At 40.2% G+C, this 23,621-nt stretch overlaps 1 protein-coding gene across 2 annotated transcripts in view; it reads left to right on the top strand.

Annotated features, from left to right (window-relative positions):
* Positions 1 to 23,621, top strand: part of Nkain3 (sodium/potassium transporting ATPase interacting 3) — a 601,685-nt gene that overhangs the window by 549,037 nt on the left and 29,027 nt on the right. For both annotated transcript variants that reach the window (XM_021222049.2, XM_029533295.1), the window contains exon 5: positions 16,982 to 17,042. In XM_021222049.2, coding sequence (XP_021077708.1) covers positions 16,982 to 17,042 — 61 coding nt within the window. The remainder of the gene's footprint in view (positions 1 to 16,981; positions 17,043 to 23,621) is intronic.

Here is a 23,621-nt window from a genome sequence, read left to right as displayed (position 1 = left end):
TTGTGATTTTATGCTGGGATCTGGGTATCTGAGTTTGGGAAAGGTTCCTAGTGGAGGTGCAATGGCTGGGAGCTGCCTGCTAGGAAATTCTTATGGGATCCTGAGTGGTGTAACCACTGAGGTTTCCCTGTAAAACATGTTTCTAGGTATTAGCAGCTGATGTTTAGATTGGGGATGAGCTAGTAGGAAGTGGGATTACTGAGTGGGAGGATATCAGAGTGTTCTACCAGGATCTGCTTGATCCTCTGGGAATGAAGGGAGAAATGCCAGGGCATAATGTCTGCTACAAAGCAGGGAATGAGAGTAGAGGATTGGATGCGGAAGGCAGAAGAGTGAAGAAAGGAAGCTAGCAATTCTGTATTGCTGCTACTTGCTAATCCGTCAGAATTGGCTGCTTGTAGTTCTGGGCTGTGATAACAGGATAAGTGAAGAAGATGGTTAGAGGAAGATATCTGTTTGACCTGCCAAAGATGGAGCTGGAAGGAGAAGGAGGCCACTGCCTGTGGTCTGCTATAGAATGGGGAGGAGATATTTTGGGACTGAACTTAGAGGAAAGGTGGGAGAAGTGGACATCTGCGGTTAGCCTTTCTGTTTTCTAGCTGTAGTGGCTGGTGTTTCCCAATGTGTTCCCAAAGCAGTGAGGACTGGACTAAAGTGAAGGGGAGGGAGGGAGGGAGGGAGGGGGGAGGGAGATTGAAAGGGGGATCTCTATGATCCATAGGAGATGGAGCAAGAGGGAGACAAAGCAGAGCAGGTGGTCTGTGAGAGATGGGAACGAGACTTGGGGATTGTATTTAGAGGAGAGGAGAGAGACATGAAGATCTGTAGTTAGCTTACATGATCCCCTGGCTGGTATGTTATATGTTTGTTTCTCAGTAAATTACTAAAGCTAATTTTAGCATCTTTAATATTTCTCAGTTGGTCAATATTAATGCCTGGAATATCACATTGTATAAATACACAGAACAAAATGATGGAAATAAATATGTTTATGGCCATTACAGAAAGTTGTTTAAAATTCTGTCCTAACATCAAGCCAAAAAGTCATTTAATCATTTTAAGTGAAATTTAAGTCATCAATTCAAGCAACATTTTTTTTAAACCAAGCATTCTTACACAATATAATCCAAAGATAGACTAATTCTTACATGCTGTCTCTTTTAGAGAGGAAATGGTGTGGGTATAATATTAACACTGTAGGTCATAACACACTAGAGTCTTAAATCTAACCTGAGGTATTTCAGGCAGTGTCCACTGGTCTTGTATGAGGTCATGGCACATACAGCACAAAGTTTCCATGCTATATTATCAGATAGGAAAGTCGACAGTGCTGAGCAGGGCCAAAGGCATCTCATCTTCTTCACGCATTTGATGTTTAATATGTTTTGATAGCTGTGCAGCCAGAAAACTGAGTGTTACCAAAATGTCTGTGGAGCCCCATAGTCATATACACTGCCCAATATTGGATGGTGACTCGCAGTTTAAGAAGCTAGATCGTTCTTAATCACATTTAGGCTTTGAATACAGGACACTCCCATGAAATCCTAGCTTGAGACATGCTGTTGAATGATGGTAGGAAAACCATCCAAAGAAACGAACTAAGAGATGATTCTCCTAGGAAACAGGTTCCACCCTACTGTGTTTCGGCATGGGGACGGGTTTAGGCACTTTCTGATGCTCACAGTTTGCTCTGTAAGCCAACCACACCACGATGATTGGACCTTGCTCTCAGTGCAGCCTCAAATGTACTGATGAATTTGACTGTCTACCTAACATTAGCAGCTCACGTTATTCCTGGGAAGGTCCCGGGTTACTTACCTCCAGGCTTGATTGTTGTGCCTTGGGCACCCTTCTGACTAGTGATGAGGTCTAAAGTAGGCTCCGTGCCCTAAGCTACTGTCTGTGATAAGCTTGAGGAGGGCAGCTCAGTGCTGCTGCACGCTTGCCGATCTGTTTCTGACAGTACCAAAGCTCAGACATTGCAGTCCAACTGGAATTCCTTCTTTCTTGCCTCCTCCTATCTCCCAAGCTGGACAGAAAGTTCCACAGTTTCAGCTTCTACCACATACACACCCACACACACACACACACACACACACACACACACACACACACACTCCTGCCACTGCCCCCAGCTTTCCTTAGGAAGCCATCTTTGTTTCCAGCTTCCGAGTCTTGTCAAACAAGCCTCGTTTTGTTTTGTTTTTGTTCAAGCAGCAAAACCTGTTATTTGGTGCAGTCTGCCACTACAGCCCAGGGTGAACTGACTACCTAGCTGCGAGTGGCCTGTAACTTATGGCAAATATCCTGCCTAAGCTTTCATTTCTAGGATTGCAGGCGTGCACACTTACATGTACCTTGTATGGTTTATCACCATTCTAAAACCCAAGTTCTGGATCACCTTGTTTTCTTGAATCGGGACAGCCTTGGTGTTTCAGTGAGCCCGAACCGAGTTTTAAAACGTGGGTACCTTATAGACCGCAGAAACTTATTCTAATTCTGAAGACTGGAATCCAAGGTCAGGGTGCTATGTGCAGGTTTCTGGTGAGAGCTGTCTTGGTTTGTGTATGGCTGCGTTCTCTATATATCCTCATGTGGCAGAGGAGAAAGAGAAACGTCTCCCTCCTGTCCTTTTATTATGATGATTTAATCTTTGTGGCCTAAATATCTGCAGAGCCAACATCTCTGCATACTGAAACTCAGCATAAGGTTTAGGGGAGCAGAAATATGCATTATGCTATGGAGATTCGAGCTGACTCTGAAACCCTGTCCAAGTTTCTCTTGGGAATCAACCCCGTCTCTTCATAGCTCAGGGAAATGTTTCCAGCTTTAATCTTGAACCAAGGCTGGTTGTCCTTTATTATTCTGTTTTGTGTTCAATAGTAAATCAACATAAATCTCTCACAGCACCATCCTGCTAAGGCTAGAGAGGAACTACTTGCTATAGTTAAATCCACCAGAGGGCATTATGTTATGCCTGGCAAACACAGAAGTGGATGCTCACAGTCAGCTATTGGAGGGAACACAGGGCCCCCAATGCAGGAGCTAGAGAAAGTACCCAAGGAGCTGANNGGNGNTGCAACCCTGTAGGTGNAACAACAATATGAACTAACCAGTACCCCCTGAGCTCCTGTCTCTAGCTGCATATGTAGCAGAAGATGGCCTAATCGGCCATCATTGGGAAGAGAGGCCCCTTGGTCTTGCAAACTTTATATGACCCAGCACTGGGGAAGGCCAGGGCCAAGTAGTGGGAGTGGGTGGGTAGGGGAGCAGGGGCGGGAGGGGTGTATAGGGAACTTTTGGGATAGCATTTGAAATGTAAATAAAGAAAATAATAATAATAAAAAAGCTTGGCCTCACTTTGGCACTTAAGAAGAGGGGACACTTAAGCAGTGGGGCCTAGTGAAAGGGAGTTAAGTCCAGACACTAAACACAGAAATGTCTTGCTGCCTCATGGTGTGTCCTCCCACCACCACAAAGTGAGGTTCTGTTGCACAGCAGGCCTCAAAGCCACAAAGCCAATTGACCATGGGCTGAAAGTAAAAAGCAAGACAAACCTTTCCTGCCTGTAAGTTGTTTGTCCCAGCTATTTTACTACACTAATAGAAAACTGACAAGCTCTGTTATTGCTTGGACCCTTCATTCTTTAAGTCCCTTCTAACCACAGTATAAGCTTCTGAGGCCAGACTGCAATACCAAGGTATGGAGCTAGGCAAAGGTGAGCCCACCCAGGTGCATGCCATCTAATTAGGGCATGGGGTCAATACTATATAAATTTCAATGGATAAAATAGCTATTAGATTTGACAAAATGTAGGCTGTTAACCTTTAGGAGAGCAATCTCAGCAGAAAAGTACAGCCAGAAGCCAAGCTGCAGTGAATCACAGGACAGACAGGCAGAAGAAACCGAGGGCCCACTTCAGACCTTCATGAGTAGCAGGGGGAGAATCAGGTGACATTTTTGTAAGGTAACAGATAAGTGATCAATTTCGAAAGAAAAGGAAAATAATCTGTGAAAAGGAGACACTGGAAGAAAGAAGATGTCGTTGGGTGTCCAAAGTAAAGGCAATGTCAGACTAGAGCCATCTTTAAGCAAAGACTCCCCTCCTCCGTCACAACAGTGAGTGAAGAGATGAATATGAAAAAATCCAACTCAGTGTTCCTACAGGACTACTTCTCATTACTGCTAATTACTCACAGATGCACAACATAAGAGGCAAAGAGAATACTGAATTTGGGTAGGAGTTCTCATGGAGTCAAACAGCTTATAGAAACAATCTATTCATATTTCTCTCCACTTGAAGAAGTGGAGAGACTGTAAATGGATAAGGTAAACTGATTCAATAAGATGGTCTTAAAGGAATCTGCTATGCATCGGGATTTGACACTGTCACACAATCCTTCAAGACCATGAGCTGAGCAGAAGGCAGGATTTGCTAATCCAAGGACACAATGCCCAAGCCATGGCAGGCATTCAGGACAAAGATGAGTTCCAGACTAGAGATGATGGTCAAGAGGGCAGCTGAGAGGTAAAATCGTAATTCATTTTCACTTGCGGGGCCTGAACATTGCAGCTCCACTCTCTTTGCAACCCACGAACAGGCTCAAAGAAAGCGCATGCAGAAATGACTTATGGCCGATGTCTTTGTGGTGGTCAGTTAGCAGGAAGCAAAAAAACATCAGAGGCTGCAGCAAAAGCAGCATAAACCGCCAGGCCCCTCCGTGGTGGGGTGTCTCCAGTATATCAACTACTTCTCAGATCTGCCTTGTGAACATGGACATACTGTGCATTATGTTTGAGACAGAAACCTTTGGAAAAGAAAATACATGTTGTTCTGATTCCAGCACTTGCTAGCTATGGGTACAAAGCAAGCTGCACTGATCTTTGCTTTTCTCACAAAAACAAAGAGCTAAGAATATTCACTTCACAAAAACGCTGTGATGTTTGTTATTGATTTTTTTTTTGTCAATGTGACACAAACTAGAGTCATCAGGGAAGAGGGAACCTCAATTAATAAAATTCCCCCATTAGATTGTCTTCTGGCCCAATCTATGAGGTATTCCTTAGTTGACACCCTAATTGATGGCTCAGACCACTATGAGTGTGTGTCACGCAGACAACTTATTGCGTAGTGCATGAGAAGGAAGCCAGTAAGGCGCATTCCTTCAGCTTTTGTATCAGTTCCTGCCGTGACCTCCCTCAATAACAGACTATAATGGGAAAGTAGACAATAAAATAAATCCTTTCTTCTCCCAGTTGCTTTTGGTCATCGTGTTTGCCACAGGAATAGAAAGAAAACTAATACACCAAAGACATCAAGAAGCAGATAAATTGCTAGACAGTACCTAACAACAAACAGGTCAACATTTAAAAAGAATTATTTCATAATGGAATACAAACATGCACCATAATAAATAGAGAGATGTTACCTGCCCAGATATATTGTTATCAGAAACACTCTTGTTATCAGAAATAATATACACACTCTTCGGGGTTTCTCTACAGTTCTGATAACAAGGGAGACAATTGTTCAGCTCAGCTTCCCCCCTGAAGGAAAGATGAGAGCCAGGTCACCAGTAGAAACTATATACTTTCAGAGCTGATTCAACACTATGGGGACCTGGATGGCATTTTCAAAAGCCATGTCATTAAAGCTCATTGAACACTATTCTTTGCCACTGAGTTAAAACAGTGCCAAAGTTTCTTCCCCCACAGTTTCCACCTTTTGAGTCCTAGCAGGAAGCCAGGCTCTGATTATTATTGAGCCAATCCCAACACCCTCTGCCCTTCACAAAGCTTGTCTTAGCTGCTGGACACATACCATCTGACAGAGAAGGTGAACTGAAGCCAGAAGGCAGCAGGCAACCCCACTGTTGGCTCTTGTGTTCATAAGAGCCGAAATAAAACCAGAGCTAATTGCCACTCACAACTTCATGCCCATGGGAATATTTTAAACAAAAATCAGAAATGATCTAGATCACTTCACTGGTTCCTGGAGCAAAATAATGTTAATTCCAAAGATTACCGTTGAAAATGGTTTGGAAACACTTTCTTTCCTATCTGATTATGAAATCGAGAAATGGAATCAGGAATTGAAGATCAACATGGGATACAAAACAAGATCTGTCTCAAAATAAATAAATAAATAAATAAATAAATAAATAAATAAATAAGTAGGTCCCCTGGAGTCCAGCCTTTTGTGACAGTCTTCTCTTGGAGGGAAGTTTGGCTGCAACCTGAGTGTAGCCTGTCCAGTCTAGCAGGTGCTCTGCTTCCAGAACTGGCTTTGGCTTTTAGAGCAAATGAAAATTGCCTTTCTGTCTCTTGATAGAGGCACATATCCCAATTTCCCAAAAGACGTGTTCCCAAAGTTATGAGAAAACAACCCTGCCTCCATTCCATCATTACCAAATACATTCTTTAAGGATTATAAACAACAAAGAAATTGAACTCGAGGTCAAGATGGGCACATTGAGCAAGTTATGAGTTGACTTTGCCTCATTTTTGGACATGGTTATTATATAAATCTTGTGCCAAAGGTAGATTTAATCTACTCAACTTTAATAATAATGAATTTGTTGGACAAGGACAGACATTAATATAGAAAGGTAAATATGGCCACATCATTCTGTCCTCTTAATTTCAACAATGAGACTATAAGTATCATCAGAAAAAAGAAGAAAATTCTGCATTCCTATAGATGGTTGGATAGAACTTAAGATATTAACAGTAGTCCTCAGTGAGTTGAAAACATACACTGTAAAAACAAAGGTAAAGTAGAAGAACTCTATCTGGGTCATCAGACACAGCATCCTAATGTTCTCATGAATTTTACTTAAATATTATATTTCTAATGTTTAAGGAAAATGCTGTTAGAGATTTAGACACCATTCTAAAAATATGACCTATCAAATGAAGATTTAGTGATATGGTTAGGCAGACAGCGTATGGTTCTATTAAAGAATGACTACAAAACCTACACTATCTTCTTAGGCCATGTAGTACTCAGGAACGTGCACCTGCTTCAGTAGCAGATGAGGGTGTGGGGTGGAAGAACTCCTTTGTAGCAAGCAATAAACAGAGTGTCCCATTCTGGGCCTCAAGAGCATCACTTCTTTCCTAAGAAGTTTGGGGACTAACCTCTGTCCCTCTGTTTTGAAGTTAAATGTCTCCCGTAAGGCCCTGAAGGGATCCCAAAGTTGCCTCTCTGGTCTATAAGTCAGAGCCAGCTCTGAAGTTAGACTAAAGAACAGCTTTAAGGGGTCTGAGAGTGAAAAGGGGGAACAGAAGTTCCAACAAACAAGTCTGAGGTCAGTTCAGTTTGTCTGAATGGTCACAGAGGGTCCTGTCACCCTGTCCCCATCCTGCTTTCTCTTTCTTTCTTTCTTTCTTTCTTTCTTTCTTTCTTTCTTTCTTTCTTTCTTTCTTTCTTTCTTACTTACTTACTTTTTCTTTCTTTCTTTCTTTCTTTCTTTTTCTTTTATTTCTTCTTCTTTTTTTTTTTTTGAGACAGGGTTTCTCTGTGTAGCCCTGGCTGTCCTGGAACTCACTCTGTAAACCAGGCTGTCCTCGAACTCAGAAATCGGCCTGCCTCTGCCTCCCAAGTGCTGGGATTAAAGGCGCGCGCCACCATGCCCAGCCAGCTTTCTGTTTCTAACAGAAGTGCTCACTGTATTTTCCTAGCTAGCCTGGAACTCCCTGTGTTGACCAGACCACCTTCAAACTAACAGGGATCAGCATCAACCTGCCTTTGTCTACCTAGTGCTGAGACTAGAGGCATGTGCCACCAAGCCTTACCTGGACTTTATTCCAGTTTGCCAAGTCAAACTCTTTCAATAGATAAGACAAGAGGAGACAGGACTCGGGGCACACTTAGGGATTTCTCCACACATACTCAAGCTCAGACATTACCCATCCAATCTGACATGCTACAAAAATAATTCCATAACTCCAAAATACCTTTAGAGTTATTACCCAGAGTTTTAAAGTCCATTTTAGTTATATTTAGGATGTAAAATCAGTAGAGACTGTATGAAATTTTCCATGCTGGACACATTTATTTTTAAAACTTGAGATACAACTATCTACTTAAGCAGGTACTGTTGGAGGGGTAAAAACCTAGACACTACCCTTAACAGCAGGTACTCAAACCAGCACAATTAGAGGGTAAATTGTCTGAGTTTAAGTAGCACTTGTGTCCTCTATGATATTGCTGGACCGTTTTGTGAAGTGTCTGAACTCCAAAGGCAGGTCACTGAAAGTCTCTTCTCCCTTGGTGGAAGCCAGCAAATCATTTGTGTTCCATTTGGAAGCTGTCTACAGGAATGTTCCCCTGACCTACAGAGAAAAGGTATAAATCCTCAGAGGTTGAAAGAATTTGCTCCAATCCCTGCTGTGCCTTTTTATGGGTATCTTGGAGGGGACATCTGCTTTCCATATTCATTGATTTACTGGGAGTTGAGGTTCCAGGGGACCTCTTAGGAAGGAACCAAATATCTATAGGTAAGTTTCAGACTTCTCTAGGGCGCCATAAATAGACATAACTCTCATTGTGGGTCCTGAAAAGAACAGTAAAAGCAATGTGATTAAAAACAAGTTGGTTAGTTATTACAAAGATGCGCACTCTCTCCACTGATCTAAACAAGCAGAAAGTCATTCCCTCTCAAGACTTCTTCCCCTGGGGTTCCTCTGATAGCAGGCCTCTGTTGTGCTGGGCATGAAGGAGAAAGCAGGTAAACCTGTTAGTAGTGGCTCAGAAAGGCTCTCTTGGGAACAGTAAAGAAAGAAATGTGTCCAGAAAGCAGTATGAGATGAAATTGTCTACCTGCTACCTATTCTTTGGTATCTAAGTTTTTGTTTGTTTGTTTGTTTGTTTAGTTTGCTTATTTTTATCCAAAACTTAAAAGAAAGGACAGCGAGACCTGATGACTCACCCAACACTGATTCCTCAGAAAGAGAGGTCAAAGTTTCTCTAGTTACTGAATGAATAAGGGCAGTAACCCAGTATACAAATGCAAGAGACTAACGCTGGCTGAATGGCACGCCTGGCACCTTTAGCACTGGTGGAACCCAGAATTCAGAGTCTGTTCCACATTGTATTAGAATGCAGGCTCCCATCCCTCAACCCTTTGATGAACCCCTGCCTCTTACAAGGTCAAGAACTGAGCATTAAAGAACAAAATCCCATGGTGAGCTAAGGAAGGAAAATTCTATGGTAGAGCTTTGTGGTCTAGACATGAATAGATGGTGCAATCATTTTAAATGTGCCCCTGTGGAGGGTTTGTGAGCCTGGAGCAAAGTAGAGAAAGACACGGACCATCTCCCTGAGGGACCAAGACAGGACACTCAGAGGGTGACAAACCAAATGTCTGATCATTTCCCAATTGTGCAAAGTAATTAACCTCTTATATGGAAAAAAAAATGGTGTTAAAACCAATTCTTAATGTGCCTTCATTAATTATTTTGGAGAGGATAGTTTTATGCTACCAGAATTTACAACACAAAGAAGAGAATTTTCAATTCTATATGGCAATGGATAGCTTTTACAGAAAAAAACAAAAAGTTGACCTTAAAAAGACAGTCTCTTTTATAAATTTACTAAAATTAGAAATATATACCAGGTCTGTATCACACTGCCAACCTCTGAACTAGCATTCATGAAGCTCTGTGCTCAATCTTTAGAACTTCAAGAAAAATTTCTTTGCCCAGGTAAAATGCTTTCTACCTCTAGTTTTAGCACTCTGGGACTGAAACAATGGCTTGCCATGGATCTGAAGGTAGCTTGGGCTACAGTGTATCCCAGGCCAGCCTGGGTTACAGAGTGAGACCCTGTCTCAAATATCCAAAATCACAAAGGATAAAATACTGAAGACTGTCACCCTTGTGTTACTTATGTTGTATTTTTTTTTCCCTCTCTTGGCAAGAATACATTTGATTCCATTTCTTGCTGATCAGCAGAGAGCCACAGAGACTATTTCAACTTTTACTCTAGGAAACCGAGAAGCACACGGCCAGCCATCTACAATTTGGTGATTAACAGGATGTCTAGACAGGCTCTTATGAGCATAACATTATTAATTAACCAACAGTTTGGTTAATCACAATAGTAAGAGTAATTCCTGAAATAAATATTTTATTAATATGCCCATCAATAAAGCAAAAGTAAGAGGAAATATTTTAATTAATTCATTTGCAATAATATTGAGATTATGACTGGCAAATTCTGTTTGCGAGCCTGGAGAGTGAGCTAATGTTTCTAGCATAGTAAATCTTCATCTTATTATTTCTAATGGAACTGTATATTTCAATTTCCTGGCCAGAATTCCTTTTATGTCATCAATCTAGACTATATTAAGGTCCATTAGTGAACAATTGGCTCTGATAAACATTCTGTTGGTACATATTGTTCCTTCCTTTTAGAACTGTGCATTCCCAAACTCCCACTGGTAAGTACATTTTTTTTTGCTAGATAAGGAATGTGCTGTCACTATGATTAAATACCTGATAATATCCTCTGTCAATCAAAAAACATATTTGAAAAAACACATAATATTTGAAAAGGAAAAAAGTTAATACATTGACCAGCACATACACAGTACATATTTTCATGAAATACAGCTAATCTAAAATTTTTTCAGAAACCATAGCCTTAAACCATGGGGGAGAAATACGAGTTACATTTAATCTGAAAGTATTAGCCCAAAGCCTGGTGTTTTGCCTTCACAGAAGTCCATGTATAATGAACTTCCATGTTCCTCCTGACTTCTTTACTGCCACGGGCAATCCATCTACCCCCAAACTGTTTATTCCATTTCAGCTTTACTTACTTGGATGAGGAAATGAAGGCAGTAAACCTCACATCTAATCTTTAATGTTAACCATCTGGTCAACATATATTTTAAGGCTAGAAGAAGATTTGAACTATAACCACATAAAAGTTTCCTGCAAAAAGTAAAATTTTATTCTATGCTATAAAAATCCCTTGGAGGACACATATTTGTATCTTTACGTCTATAAGTGTATATTAAAATGATTTACCAGTGAGCACTTAACACTTTGCAGACCTGTTCTGGCAGCTGGCAGGAAAACAGGAAGACCCAGACTTGCACAGTTGGTCTGTCAGGGAGCAGGAGGTGGGGGTGGTGTGGCTGCTCAAGGCAAAGTGGACTCCTGTTGAGTCTCCAAGCTCAACTCCATCAAATTAACTTCACATATTGATATGTGAGAGCAGGGTTTTAGCAAGACTGTTTGCTCCTAAGGGGCCTTCTCATCAATCCTCTGGCCTTTCTTCCCGTAAATGCCAATAGAGCAGCCAGTAAATGCTGATGGACTTACCAATAAATGTTGATGGATCCAGCTGTGCCAAATGGAATGAGCAATTTTAGAAAACACAAAAAATGTATGTTCTCTGTCAAAATGAACAGTGACGTGTGAATGCATACTCTAGATGACCCTGCTCAGAAGACACTCCAAAAGAAACATAACAATAATCGACTTTCACTTAGGTCAACACTTAGGGGTGAATAAAGGTGTTGCCTGTCTTCTTAATTCCAACAGAAATTCATGCTCACAATAATAATCAGTATCATGATAGTCTCAGTCTTGCCTCAGAGCCCCTAGTCCACTTGTCCAAACATGGCCACACATCATTGTCTGCCTTTCACTTCTCTAGATGAGATATGGTGATTATGTGTGAGAATTAATTGGCCTTAGTTTGATATGAAAATTAAAATATAAAATTATCATATAACGTAGCAAGCTCTAAGGTAAAATTAGAAATGCTTGTCTAAATTTCTGTCTGTGTGTCATTAAACACCAAAACTGGCCCAGATGGGTTTCTGTGGTAGGAGACCCAAAGTGTTCGTCATTTTAGTCATGATGGGTAGGAAGAAACTTACAGCCAATTTAGCTACACCTTGGTCTACCCCCTCATGGTTCCAAAGAAATCTAATCCATTAAAGTTTATCTTATTGAACTCATTCTCTGAACCCATTAAACTATCTTGTCAAGCAAAAGGAATCTCTTCAATGTTAGTTGTCAAAAGCAGGCTGTCTTAGTCACTGTTTCAGTGCTATGAAGAAACACCATGACGAAGGCAACACTTAGAAAGCAGTTAACTGGAGATTGCTTAAAATTTCTTATGGTTTATTCATTGTCAGCATAGTGATGATCATGGCAGGACACAGGCCAGCACAGCCCTGGAGCTGAGAGCATTATATCTTAGACCATAGGCAGGAGAGAGAGAGAGAGAGAGAGAGAGAGAGAGAGAGAGAGAGAGACAGACAGACAGACAGACAGACAGACAGACAGACAGACAGAGCAAGCGAATGTTTGCGTTGCTGTGGACTCTTTAAAACCACAAATCCCACCCATCCCTAGTGACATACTTTCTCCAACAGGCCACACCTACTCCAACAAGACTATGCCTATTAATTCTTCTAACCCTACCAGACAGTTCCACTCCCTGATGACTAGCCATTCAAACATGTGAACCTATGGGCTCCATTCTCATTCACAGCACCACACAGGCCAAACAGATACATGAAACAACCCAAGACAATCCAGAATGCCTGAATATGAAGGATGTATAGATAATATATACAACATGAGGATAATGTACTACATCAATTTTCATATTTACTTTTATCTGAAACTAAGAAAATCTAGCTTCTAACAATATCTGACTTGTGGATTCCCAGGGGTGGCCTTATCCAGGCAGATACATCAGGAGAACTGTGGTACTGAGACCCCAGCAATGCCCTAGGGAGTGTGGGGAGGGAGAAAGCAGGAGTCACAGAGTGACTAGATTTCCTTTGGCAGTCGTGAAGAGCTAAGATTAGCTGGGATTCATAAAGGATTCATCACATTTACAAATTACATACTAAGTATAGCAAAAGAAAAATTTCTTTCAGGTGACATCGATGCTTCCTCTGCAACAATCTGTGGCTTATGAATAAAAAATGTGAATTATGTTTCTTGTTAAGTAAGAGTGCACACACAGCATCCTCTTGGCGTAAGTGTGCTATCTGTCAGGCACAATACAAAATAAAAACCACACTATTTCAAAATGAAAGATAATACACACACACACACAATTTGAAGTTGTCACTATAACCACTTGAAATGAGTGGTGTTTAAAGCACTTAGGTTCTGCTCTTAGAGCACATATTTTAGAAAAGTTGCAAAGGCATAAAATCAGATATAGAATGTGTGGATGTTTGTAGCTGCTTTCATTTCAGTATTACACAATGGCGTTTCCTGAGAGGAATGAATGAAGATGTGACTTCAATATCATTATCCCAAACACTGACCTCAGAAAGTTATTCTCTCACACTACCTCCTAGAGCTAAAGTTGTATGGTAAGCCTGCCCATGACTTAATCAAGTTCACAGACATGTAATGTATGTCCCCGGATGGTTTCCACATTTTTTTGTTTTTGTTTTTGTTTTTTTTTTGCATTTTATGTTATTTTATTCACATATTTTTATTAACTATGGTTTTTGGCTTCATAAAATTACATTTTTTTAGTTTCATTTTTCATAGGGTACATATTCATTCTTTTGTTGATATTGCTTCTGTTTATTTGTTTTTTATTTTTATTAGATATTTTCTTTATTTACATTTCAAATGCTATCCCGAAAGTTCCCTATACCCTCCCCCGCCCTGCTCCCCTACCCACCCACTCCCACTTCTTGGCCCTGGCATTGGGAAGAGAGGCCCCTTGGTCTTGCAAACTTTATATGGCCCAGTACAGGGGAATGCCAGGGTTTCCACATCTTAATTCATGATACCTCTCATGACATAACTACTCAACACAACAGGCAATAAACTGAGTTTGCAGATGAAAGTAGGTGTGATGATCAGATGGTCTCAACAATGGGGAGATTTTCCAAGGCTGTTCAGGAAAGTCCAACACAATGACCCGTATCAGGAAAAGCAGGACAAGGAGGCAGAGTGGGAAAGACAAAAGTGATAGAAGCATGAGAAGAAATCTGTCTTGAGGTTGTTAACACTGTCTTGGTTGTTAGCTACCAGCAAAGGAATATTAACATCTTAAGGAAGCTGTAGAAGCAAGAAAACAGATGTTGATAAGACAGTCCAGAAGGGCTACAACTCTGCTGATATGTGATATTAGATAAGTGAAAGCTATTTCAGACTTCAGCAAGGAAAACCAGCTTATGTTATGAATGCCAATTTGTTACACCAGCAACATAAAACCAGTGTAAGAGAGTTCCCGGTTTAAGCATAAGTATATATGATATAGAGCTATATAGAGAGAGTTGAGAATAGTTGCCGCTCTAGCTGTTGTGTCGAGTGCACAATGTGTACTCCAAAACAGGGGCGCCAACAAGAACTAGGTACCTGTCCATTGGCAGATGCCTTCCAGTATAGGATTTAGCAAGAAAACTATTACATGGCTATGAAGGCACAATTGCTTTGTGAAGTAAAAAAATAAATCCAATGTATTTAGCAAACATTTTAGACCATAAAAAAGTTACACACACACACACACACACACACACACACACACAAAGACTGGAGTCTAGACTGATGGTCAAGAGCACTTACTATTCTTGTAGAGGACCCGGGTTCAGTTCTCAGTATCCACATGGAGACTTATAGCCATCTACACCTCCAGTCCCCTCTTCTGGAATTCAGTACCCTCTTCTGGCTCATACAGGTACTTGGACACATACACTAATGCAAGCACACACACACACACACACACACACACACACACACACAAATAAATCTCAAAAAATAACAAATCATTGCGAATGTCAAATTCTTAAATGAACAAAGAAAGTTTTCATACAATTCACAAAACTATAATAATGAATAAAAAATGCATCTGATGAAGTGAAGGTGTTGTAAGGTGTTTTATTTTATAAATGAATGCTTTCGAGGAACAATATTCTCTGCTGTCAACGACTGATGAGTATTTGGTTACTACTGCTGTTCAATAAGTTATACTTCAGCTTATTTTTCATTGTTTTAATTGAATGATAATAATTATATATTCTTCCTGCATCAAATATTAAAAAATAACCAAAAGACCAGATTTTGAATGGTCTTACGACAGGGAAATGGAACAAACTTTCTAAACACCAAGTCAATAGTTATAAAAATAACAAAAGGAAGTGCCCAGTAGTGTTTTCCTATAGGAATTCTACCTTAGGAAATAAAATATAGAGACAAATGCATCAAAAAAAAATCAGTATAATTATAGTATATATAATAAAAGTGACTTAATAATAGAATAGAATATATTACAGCACATTCAAGTGGTGCATATTTATGCAGACATGAGTGGTTTAGTGTTGACCTGTGTCATGGCAGTGTCCTTATGACTTTGAGACTATGTGAAAGTACCTTAGAGGAACCTCCAGCAGGCGATCATACTGTGTGTGGAAGTCACAGGTCATGTCTTTTTCTGCATGAAGCTGACTTCGTGCACAAGCTGGATTCAGTAGAAGTCAATTGAAAAGCAAGCCATTATTCCCACTGCAACTTCAGGCACATTCAAAGACCCTTTTTTATCTCACATTCTGGATCATATTTCAACCAAAGTTTACAGTTTTGGGTGTTCCCTTGTAGATATGAAATTACCGCAGCCAGGTTCTTGTGAACCCTCAGCTCCTCAACCTGAGCCTCATCTTACTATCCAGGTCTTTGTTAAGAAGGGACCATACAACTAGCTGCTTTCCTCTCCATTCCTCCCTCCTTGGTCATCCAGGGGATGAAGGAGTGGTGATGGAAGATAGAGGGAGTAAGGATAGAACACCACTGGCTCATGTGTAAACTGGCAGAGAACACTGGCTGGATCTTATAATCCGCATTGACTGGTGTTTCGTCTTGAGAGCAATTCTGTGGGTGTCTCAGAATCTCCCTCAACGCCTCCTTCATGATTTCTCTGCATTGTCTATATGTCTCTCAGCATTCCCACTTTCTGGCTGACCACATAACACCCATACTTTACTCTTTGGACCCAGAGTCCCAGCATCCTCCTCCCTGACCACCTCAGTAGGAAGCCCCTCTGTAAGCATGCGGAGGCCTCCTCCCTTACATCTCTCTCAACACCTTAGACTTCTTAGCCTTAGCTCCATCATCTGGGGTAGGATTATAAACCTGAGTTAGGAATCACTGTGGGTAGTTGGATACCCTCCAGGTATTCCTCGCAAAAGGAAGACCAGCCTTTGACCCTGGGGCTATCTTAATTATAAAACTAAATTAAAGAGGAACAGTTCCTTTTCAGTGTTGTTTTACAATGAGGATAGGGGAAGGGAACAAGCTTTGGCCATACAGAAAAGAGCAAAATGGCTGACTATACCAGCTAGAGAGGCAGCAGTTTTTAACTCTATTGAAGAAGTCTAGTAATTTTAGATTAGCTGAAATTAAGTAACAATATTAACCTCCAAGAACTGTTGTGTCCCCTGGCTGAAATTATCTTTCAGGGAAGTGCAAAAAAAAAAAAAAAAAATACAAGAAGCGCCAAAGGCTGCTCTGTGATGTGTTTGTTCTTTGAAACATTTTCTCTCCTACTGCATTTCACTGCTAACAACTAATCACCAGCAAGTTAATGTATTTTCTTATGATGTAATTAACAAAACAGTTTAGCAGTCGATAGATTTTACATTGTCACAGTGTTTTAAATATTAAATAGATGATTGCTGTTTAATTTATGTGCAACATATTTTGGTTTCTTTTCTTCATGTTAAACAATAAAATGGTTATAAGAATAATGAATATAGTACAAATTGCTCTATAAGAAGGAAAAAACTAAAATATATACTATGAATAATTTGTAATGGTTTGTATATTTTAAATCTAAATGAAGTGTTCAAAAACTGTTTCTTCTTATTTATCTATAATTTTTAGAAAGCTACTTAGCTTACTGAAAAATGAATGTTTCAAATTACACAAATTCATAGAAGTTATTGATATATTGATACAAACTCTAAAAACATCTGCTTTTTTCCAGCTGGTTGGTTTTGTGTATGCCTGTTATGTGATCAGCATTTCCATGGAAGAAGAAGACACCTGTAAGTACTGTAATCATTCCCTGGGGTCCCCTCTGGGTAAGACACTGACCCCTAAAAGCCATTCAAGGCTTGGAAATCTTTCGTATTTCAATCAGAAATGACTGAACTCAACAAGCGAAGTTATAATAGAGGAAAAAAACTCACCCTCGCATAAGCTAGGCAGCAGTATAGCCTGACCATCATTCTGAGTTCTCAGAAGTGGGAGAGCGACTCAGAAGGCTGAAGTCTGCTGTCAGAATATGTCAGGGGTCCCCGCATGCATGTAAGTAACATGCTGAGCAGATAGTTAGGGGTTATTCTATTCATCACCAGTTGGGAGTATGCTGGTGGTAAAACTTTGAAATTTAACTAACAGCAATAATAGTAATACAATGTGATGTATGTGAGAGATCCATATGTGTATGAACTAAACAACAAAATTACATGAATGATACAACAAAATTACAGTTTTTTCATGTGAAACTATTTTGAAAAGAATTGAAAAGATACTAAAAATGACTTGTGGGATGCTCACAAACTAAGTAATGGTTTAGCATCAAATCAAAGGCATATCATGCCTTGAGGTTCTGTTTTAGAGGCATATCTGCACAGGTCAACAAATGCCACTTATTGAGCACCTAAAAATTTATCAAGCATTTTTACACAATTCTCTGGTGTGCTCATGTAAGTCATTGACAAATATTAACCAGTTTTTAGAGTTGAATTACTTTAGAAAATCACATCTACCCATTTCCACTGTTGTTCATATTGCTTAAAATATGAGCTTTTAAGAAAGTGGGGTGTTATAGCTAACCTTTTCAATGGCCTTTCTAGAATACAGTTCCCAGGGGAATGGTGCCCACAAAACACATGCAGAATTGGTGCCTAAACCAAAATCCATGACAATGTGGTCTCATCTCGGTTAGCACAACAAATGATAGACAGTTCTAGACCTTGAGACTAACGGTGTCAGTGGTAAAAAAGGTAAACACTGGCAGCATGTTTATTGTCTGCTTGGGATATTTTGCTTTTAGTGTTAAATGAGAAAGAATTGCTGGCAATTTCAAAAGTGCAGTTAATGTAACAACCTGTCTTACTTGGAGAGGAGCTTCCAGGATGATAGCTTCAAAGCTCATTGGTTGTGTAAACTGACAAATCTAAAAACACAGAGCAGCATTGTGTTTCAAGCCCATGCCACAAAAAAAGAGAAGAGAAAAGAAAAGAAAAGAAAAGAAAAGAAAAGAAAAGAAAAGAAAAGAAAAGAAAAGAAAAGAAAAAAGAAAAGAAAATTCACAATCCCCATGGCCAGGAATGATTTATTGAATATGACTATCACCTGGACTGAGCTTGTAAAGAAGCTGAGATTTGGGCTTAAATAAATACTTCAAATATAGTCCTGAATTTTGAATGCTTACTCCCACATTACCCACAAAAAGGGGCTTTTTTTCTTTCTCCTCACTGAACTGTTCAGAGGCTCTCAGAAGATGCCAGTAGTCCGCCCTGCCTTGCTGAGGAGAAAAGGCACTGTAATCATCAATCTTTTTTCTAACACAATAAATATAGAAAATCATTTCCTCAAGGCTTATGTTTTTTTAGTGAAATTGGAAATACTCAATGGCATGCAAAATAAAAGTCTCACCTACATTGGACAGAGATTTTTTTTTTTTTTTTTTTTTTTTTGAAACTCGATCAAACTCCCTTGAGAGCAGTAGTTCTCAACCCGTCAGTTGCAACCACTTTGGAAGTGAACAACTCTTTCACATGGGGTTGCAAATCCAATATTTTTTTAAAATTTATAACAGTAGCAAAGTCGTTATGAAGTAGCCATGAAATCATTTTAAGTGTATATTCTCTATACAAATCTCTGAATCAGCTACCATGATGCCATCAAACTCAGACTGAAACAGCTGTTCACAGCCTAGTCTATTAATGGTTTAATTCTAGTGTTTGTTATTAGGGTTATACATAAAGTTACTCAGCAACATCTGGATGTCGTTGTGTTGCTCTAAATTCCAATAATACTAAGAGTCAAAAAGAGCCTAGGATACTCAAAACAAAGCCTTTATGCCCAACATAACATGATCATCTGCCGGAAGAAGGATGACACAGAAAAAGGGATTGCAAGCCTTAGAGCCTGGAAATTCTCACGACAGCTTTTCTGTTTTTACTGCAAAAAGAATAGGTGAAATTAAATTGTCCCAGAGTCTTTAGCAGCAGATGGGAGTAAAAAGCAATGTCTACAGCCAATTTTCATGATCTCATAGACTATCATAACCGCTGCCAACACTTTGTAGAATTCTAGGCACAGTGTGCAATGCTCTTTGGATATGACATTGCCAGCCCACAGCCAAAGGGAACCACACATTCTTTGAGTTGAAAGGTAACTTCAAAGCTAACCTAATGCCATGGCCTATTAGCCAATATTCTGTCATTTATCTTGATTCCTATTTGAACTAAGAAAATCTTCACATTATTCAAAATAGAATAAAACCTGTTCTTGGACTGAAAGATGCCAAGAAGAAGAATTAGTAACAGCTCCACATTCCCTCCTCTGCACTGTTCCAATAGTCTGTGAAGCTGATATTTCAGATAGACATTACAAAAGGGTAACTAATGTTTAGGGAAACATTCATTCCCAATTCCTCATTTTCCTAGTTATTTCTCTGGCTCTTCACTCATTGGTTCACATAAAGATTGTAAGCATAGGTCAAAGACAAAGAGATAAAAGCTGGCAGAGCAATAGGTGGGATCTGGGCGAGACCTGTCATCATGAAACCCAGCTGAAGTCTCCTTGGTGAGTCCTCCGCCAAAGTGAACTGCCAATTTGTTACTTTCTTATCAGACATACCAAACATGTAGAGATAAGGCAAACTATGTTGAAAAGTAGTCATTAGTGTAGAAAAGAATTGCCAGGAATTTCTGGGGCATCTATTCTAGTCTTGCCTCTCATCTTGGCTTCCAAATTGTACTGGAATATTGATTTGGGGAATTGTCATATATCAGGGATCTGTGGATAGCAACCTCAATCATCCCACCTAAGGGAAGATCAGGCAGCTTAAGAAGGGCCTGACCTTCAGTGTAAAGGCAGAGAGAGAGAAAACTAGTTCCTGGATATGTCATAACACACACGCACACATGCACATACACACACACACACATACACACGCACACACACACACATATTGGATGATATAGATAGATAGATAGATAGATAGATAGATAGATAGATAGATAGATAGATAGATAATTACTATCATAGGCATCCAAACACAGACTAAACCAGACTCAGCAAAGGGGAAAGATGAACATTTCATTGAACCCACTTCCAAAGTAAAGGCTAAAATTACTGTGAAACTGGGCCTCAGCTCCAAAGCAGTCTTGTTTGTACTCTGCTTCCTTCATGCATCTCCAGCCCTAAATCACTATTCTTTTGCCTGCTCACACCCTGAAGAAGGCTTCTTCCCTGTCAACTAGCAGGTTTCTTTCCATAGGAGCTTAATTGCCTCTTCCCCAATTTGGCCAACTTCTCCCTCTTCCAGGCTATCTTAATGGCCCTGTGATATGTTGTCCAATGCTTTCCTGGCACATTCTGTGTTTCCTTTGGAGACATTTAACACAACTGTAATTTCCTAAGGTCATGGTACTTACCATGGAAACCTCATTTCCTAACACAGTTGGCATATATACAATATGTACAATATACAATTTTGTGACTCTTTCTGGGAAAATGTCAGTTAACTCCAGATGCAGTAGTGAAGGCAGAATAAGGAAGTGACTCTACCCACATCTGGCTTAATGAAACCGTGAATGTAGTGGAATTCTTGGAGGTGTACAAGTGAGGAGTTACTTACAGGTTCATGGGTGACTCAAAGACAGCTGCACAGCTGACAAGCCCACCACAGCACAGGTGACAACCCTTGAAAGCTGCTTCCCTAGAGAGTCCACACTTGGCAGCAGTGCTGAGATACGCAGGGCAGGCCATTATCAAGTTGATGGTGAAAGAAAGAGAATCTGCTGTCCAAATGGCATAAAACAGAAGTCGGGGAACCTGCAGCTCAGATGTGATCGTGAAAGAGTAGGATCACACATGACAAACTTTCCACATCCTGTGGCACCTGGAATTCATGACACAAAGAAATTCAGTGTAAGGTTATTATTGATAAATTTTAATAAGAGCAAGTGACAGCATTCTGCCCTTTTCCTGTATTTTTATTTTGTATCTGAATTCAGTAACCTTAACCCCAACCCCCATCTCACCCTCTGTGAGTAACCCACTAATCCAGCTTTGCCAGCCTCACTAGTGGTATGAGGAGGGTTCTGTAGTCGTCAGGGCAGGGAAGTGAGCCTTGAAAAGATACGAATGAAAACCCGGTGCAGAGTGACATTGTCAACCTGGTTGAGTCTTCTGGGAGGCTGATGCCAGGCAGTTCATCGTGTTTACCACACATTACAATTTGGGAAAGGTTTCTAGGCAACAATCAGTCCAATCAGTCCAATTCCAGGTGCACAATAAAGCTTAAGGCGTGACTACATAGGAACTCCTTTACAACGTACAAGTGGGAGCTGGAGAGATGGCTCAGCAGTTAAGAGCACCGACTGCTCTTCCAAATGCCCAGAAACCACATGGTGGCTCACAGCCATCTGTAATGAGATCCAGTGCCCTCTTCTGGTGTGTTTGTAGACAGCTACAGTGTACTCATAAAAGTCAAATAAATAAATCCAAAAAAAAAAAAAATTAAATTAAATGAAACAAAACAAAAAACAAAGTTCAAGTGAGCATGCAGATGAGTTCTGCAACTAAAAGGCCTACAATCTAATGTGGTCCCTGACTGAAGGCATAGAGATCAGAAGGCCACAAAGTACATATGATATCTCCCCTAAGCATGGGTAATACAGTCTAGGCAGGGAAGAGTCTGGGACAATTATTCTAGGAATCTGGGTGAGATATGCTTCTACCTCCACAGACAGCAAAAAGGTCACCAGGTTGTTAACAAAATCCACTCTCAGTTTTCTGGATGGAATGCAGATATTTGATTTTTAATCTCCTCCTCTGAGAGGACATCCCACCGTGATTAACATTCCTGATTTTCGTAGTGCTTCTCTGTGAGTTCACGGACCTCTGTGCCACCAACATTTGTATACTGTGCCTTCCTTTCTCTGTTTTGGCCTTTAGCTCAGTAGTGTTGCTGACAGTAGTACCTACCATAATGCAGTTTCACAGTCTTCCTTGAGAGCCAGCCACCTGTCACACCATCCTTTCACCTGTTTCTAGTCAGAATCTTCTCCACATCTCACATAAACTAATATTCTGAGTTATCTGTACTTTAGAGAACCCTACATTTCAGAGATATTGGCATTCCCAACCTCAACTAATGGACGACTGACTGAATCTCAAAGCGATAATGTGGATTCCTTTTCTTCTTTCAACTGCCTTTATCAAGAATCTCACAGAGAGCTGGAGAGATGGCTCCCTGGGTTAAAATGCTTGCCTGGCAAGAATAAAGGATAAAGAATAAAGAATAAAGTCTAAGTTCAGATCATACCACCCATGTAAAATGCCAGGTAAAACCAGGAAGGGTTACATGTATGCCTATAGCTCCAACACTGGGTAGGGGGGGGTACGTTTAGACAGTAGGATCATTGAACTTACTGGCTTCAGTCTAGTTTCACATTCATGAGAACCCCTTTCTCAAGGTAATAAGACAGAAGGCAATAGAGCACGACACACAACATCTTCCTCTGGCCTCCACACCTGTGTGCACGGGTATACACACCTGCACACACACCTGTGCATCTACGACACCTACACAAAGACTACCATTGAAATATTGTACCAAAGGGACTTTAAATCCATGTCGTTCCATCCCTCAAACTCCTGAGTCTGATCTCCACTCAGAACCATCTGTCTTCCCATAAGTACATCCTCCTTGACTTAGAAAAGGAAGACTCATTCCATACTGTGGGTTTTGTGGCCTTTGTCTCTCTGTCTCCACCACACTCCTTTACGTGCTCCTTTAACTATTTTGTCCTCTCCTCCTTCAGCTACTGTTTCCTCCCCTTCTCCTTCATCAGTTAAGTAGGCACATGCATTTTTTTTAAATTAATAAAAGAATGCCTGCAGCCTCCCTACCGGGCATGCAGTGAATGTGCTTCCTGTCTTCCGTGCCTCTTCATTGCTTCTTACAGACTGACAGCTCCGATTTTTCAACTTCTTATTCAGGACCAGTCACTTGCCATCAGGTGTTGGTCATTGTTAGCTCCCGGAAGTTTGGCCTTTCTGGATTTCTAGGTAATCCTGTTTCCTGAATTTGGGCACAATAAATCCTTTCTTTTTCCGAAGTGCATATTTCACAATTTAATTACTGATTTTAAATCTTCATATCAATGTTTCAAATTTATTATGAAAATGCTGCATAAAGAACTTGAAACCCTAGTTCTGGGTACATTTGAAATGAGAAGTTCTCTTTGTCTTTATAATGCTACCAGCTTTTCCTCTCTTCAGACTTAGCATGATGGCTCATACTCATGACGCTGTACTCATGTATGTTAAAATGGGGCAATAAAATAAAATATTTTAAATACAAGGTAGTAAAAGAGATA

The sequence above is a fragment of the Mus pahari genome, chromosome 22 (genome assembly GCF_900095145.1).
Source record: "Mus pahari chromosome 22, PAHARI_EIJ_v1.1, whole genome shotgun sequence".
NCBI classification, from domain to species: Eukaryota; Metazoa; Chordata; class Mammalia; order Rodentia; family Muridae; genus Mus; species Mus pahari.
This window is presented reverse-complemented; position numbering and strand designations above follow the sequence as displayed.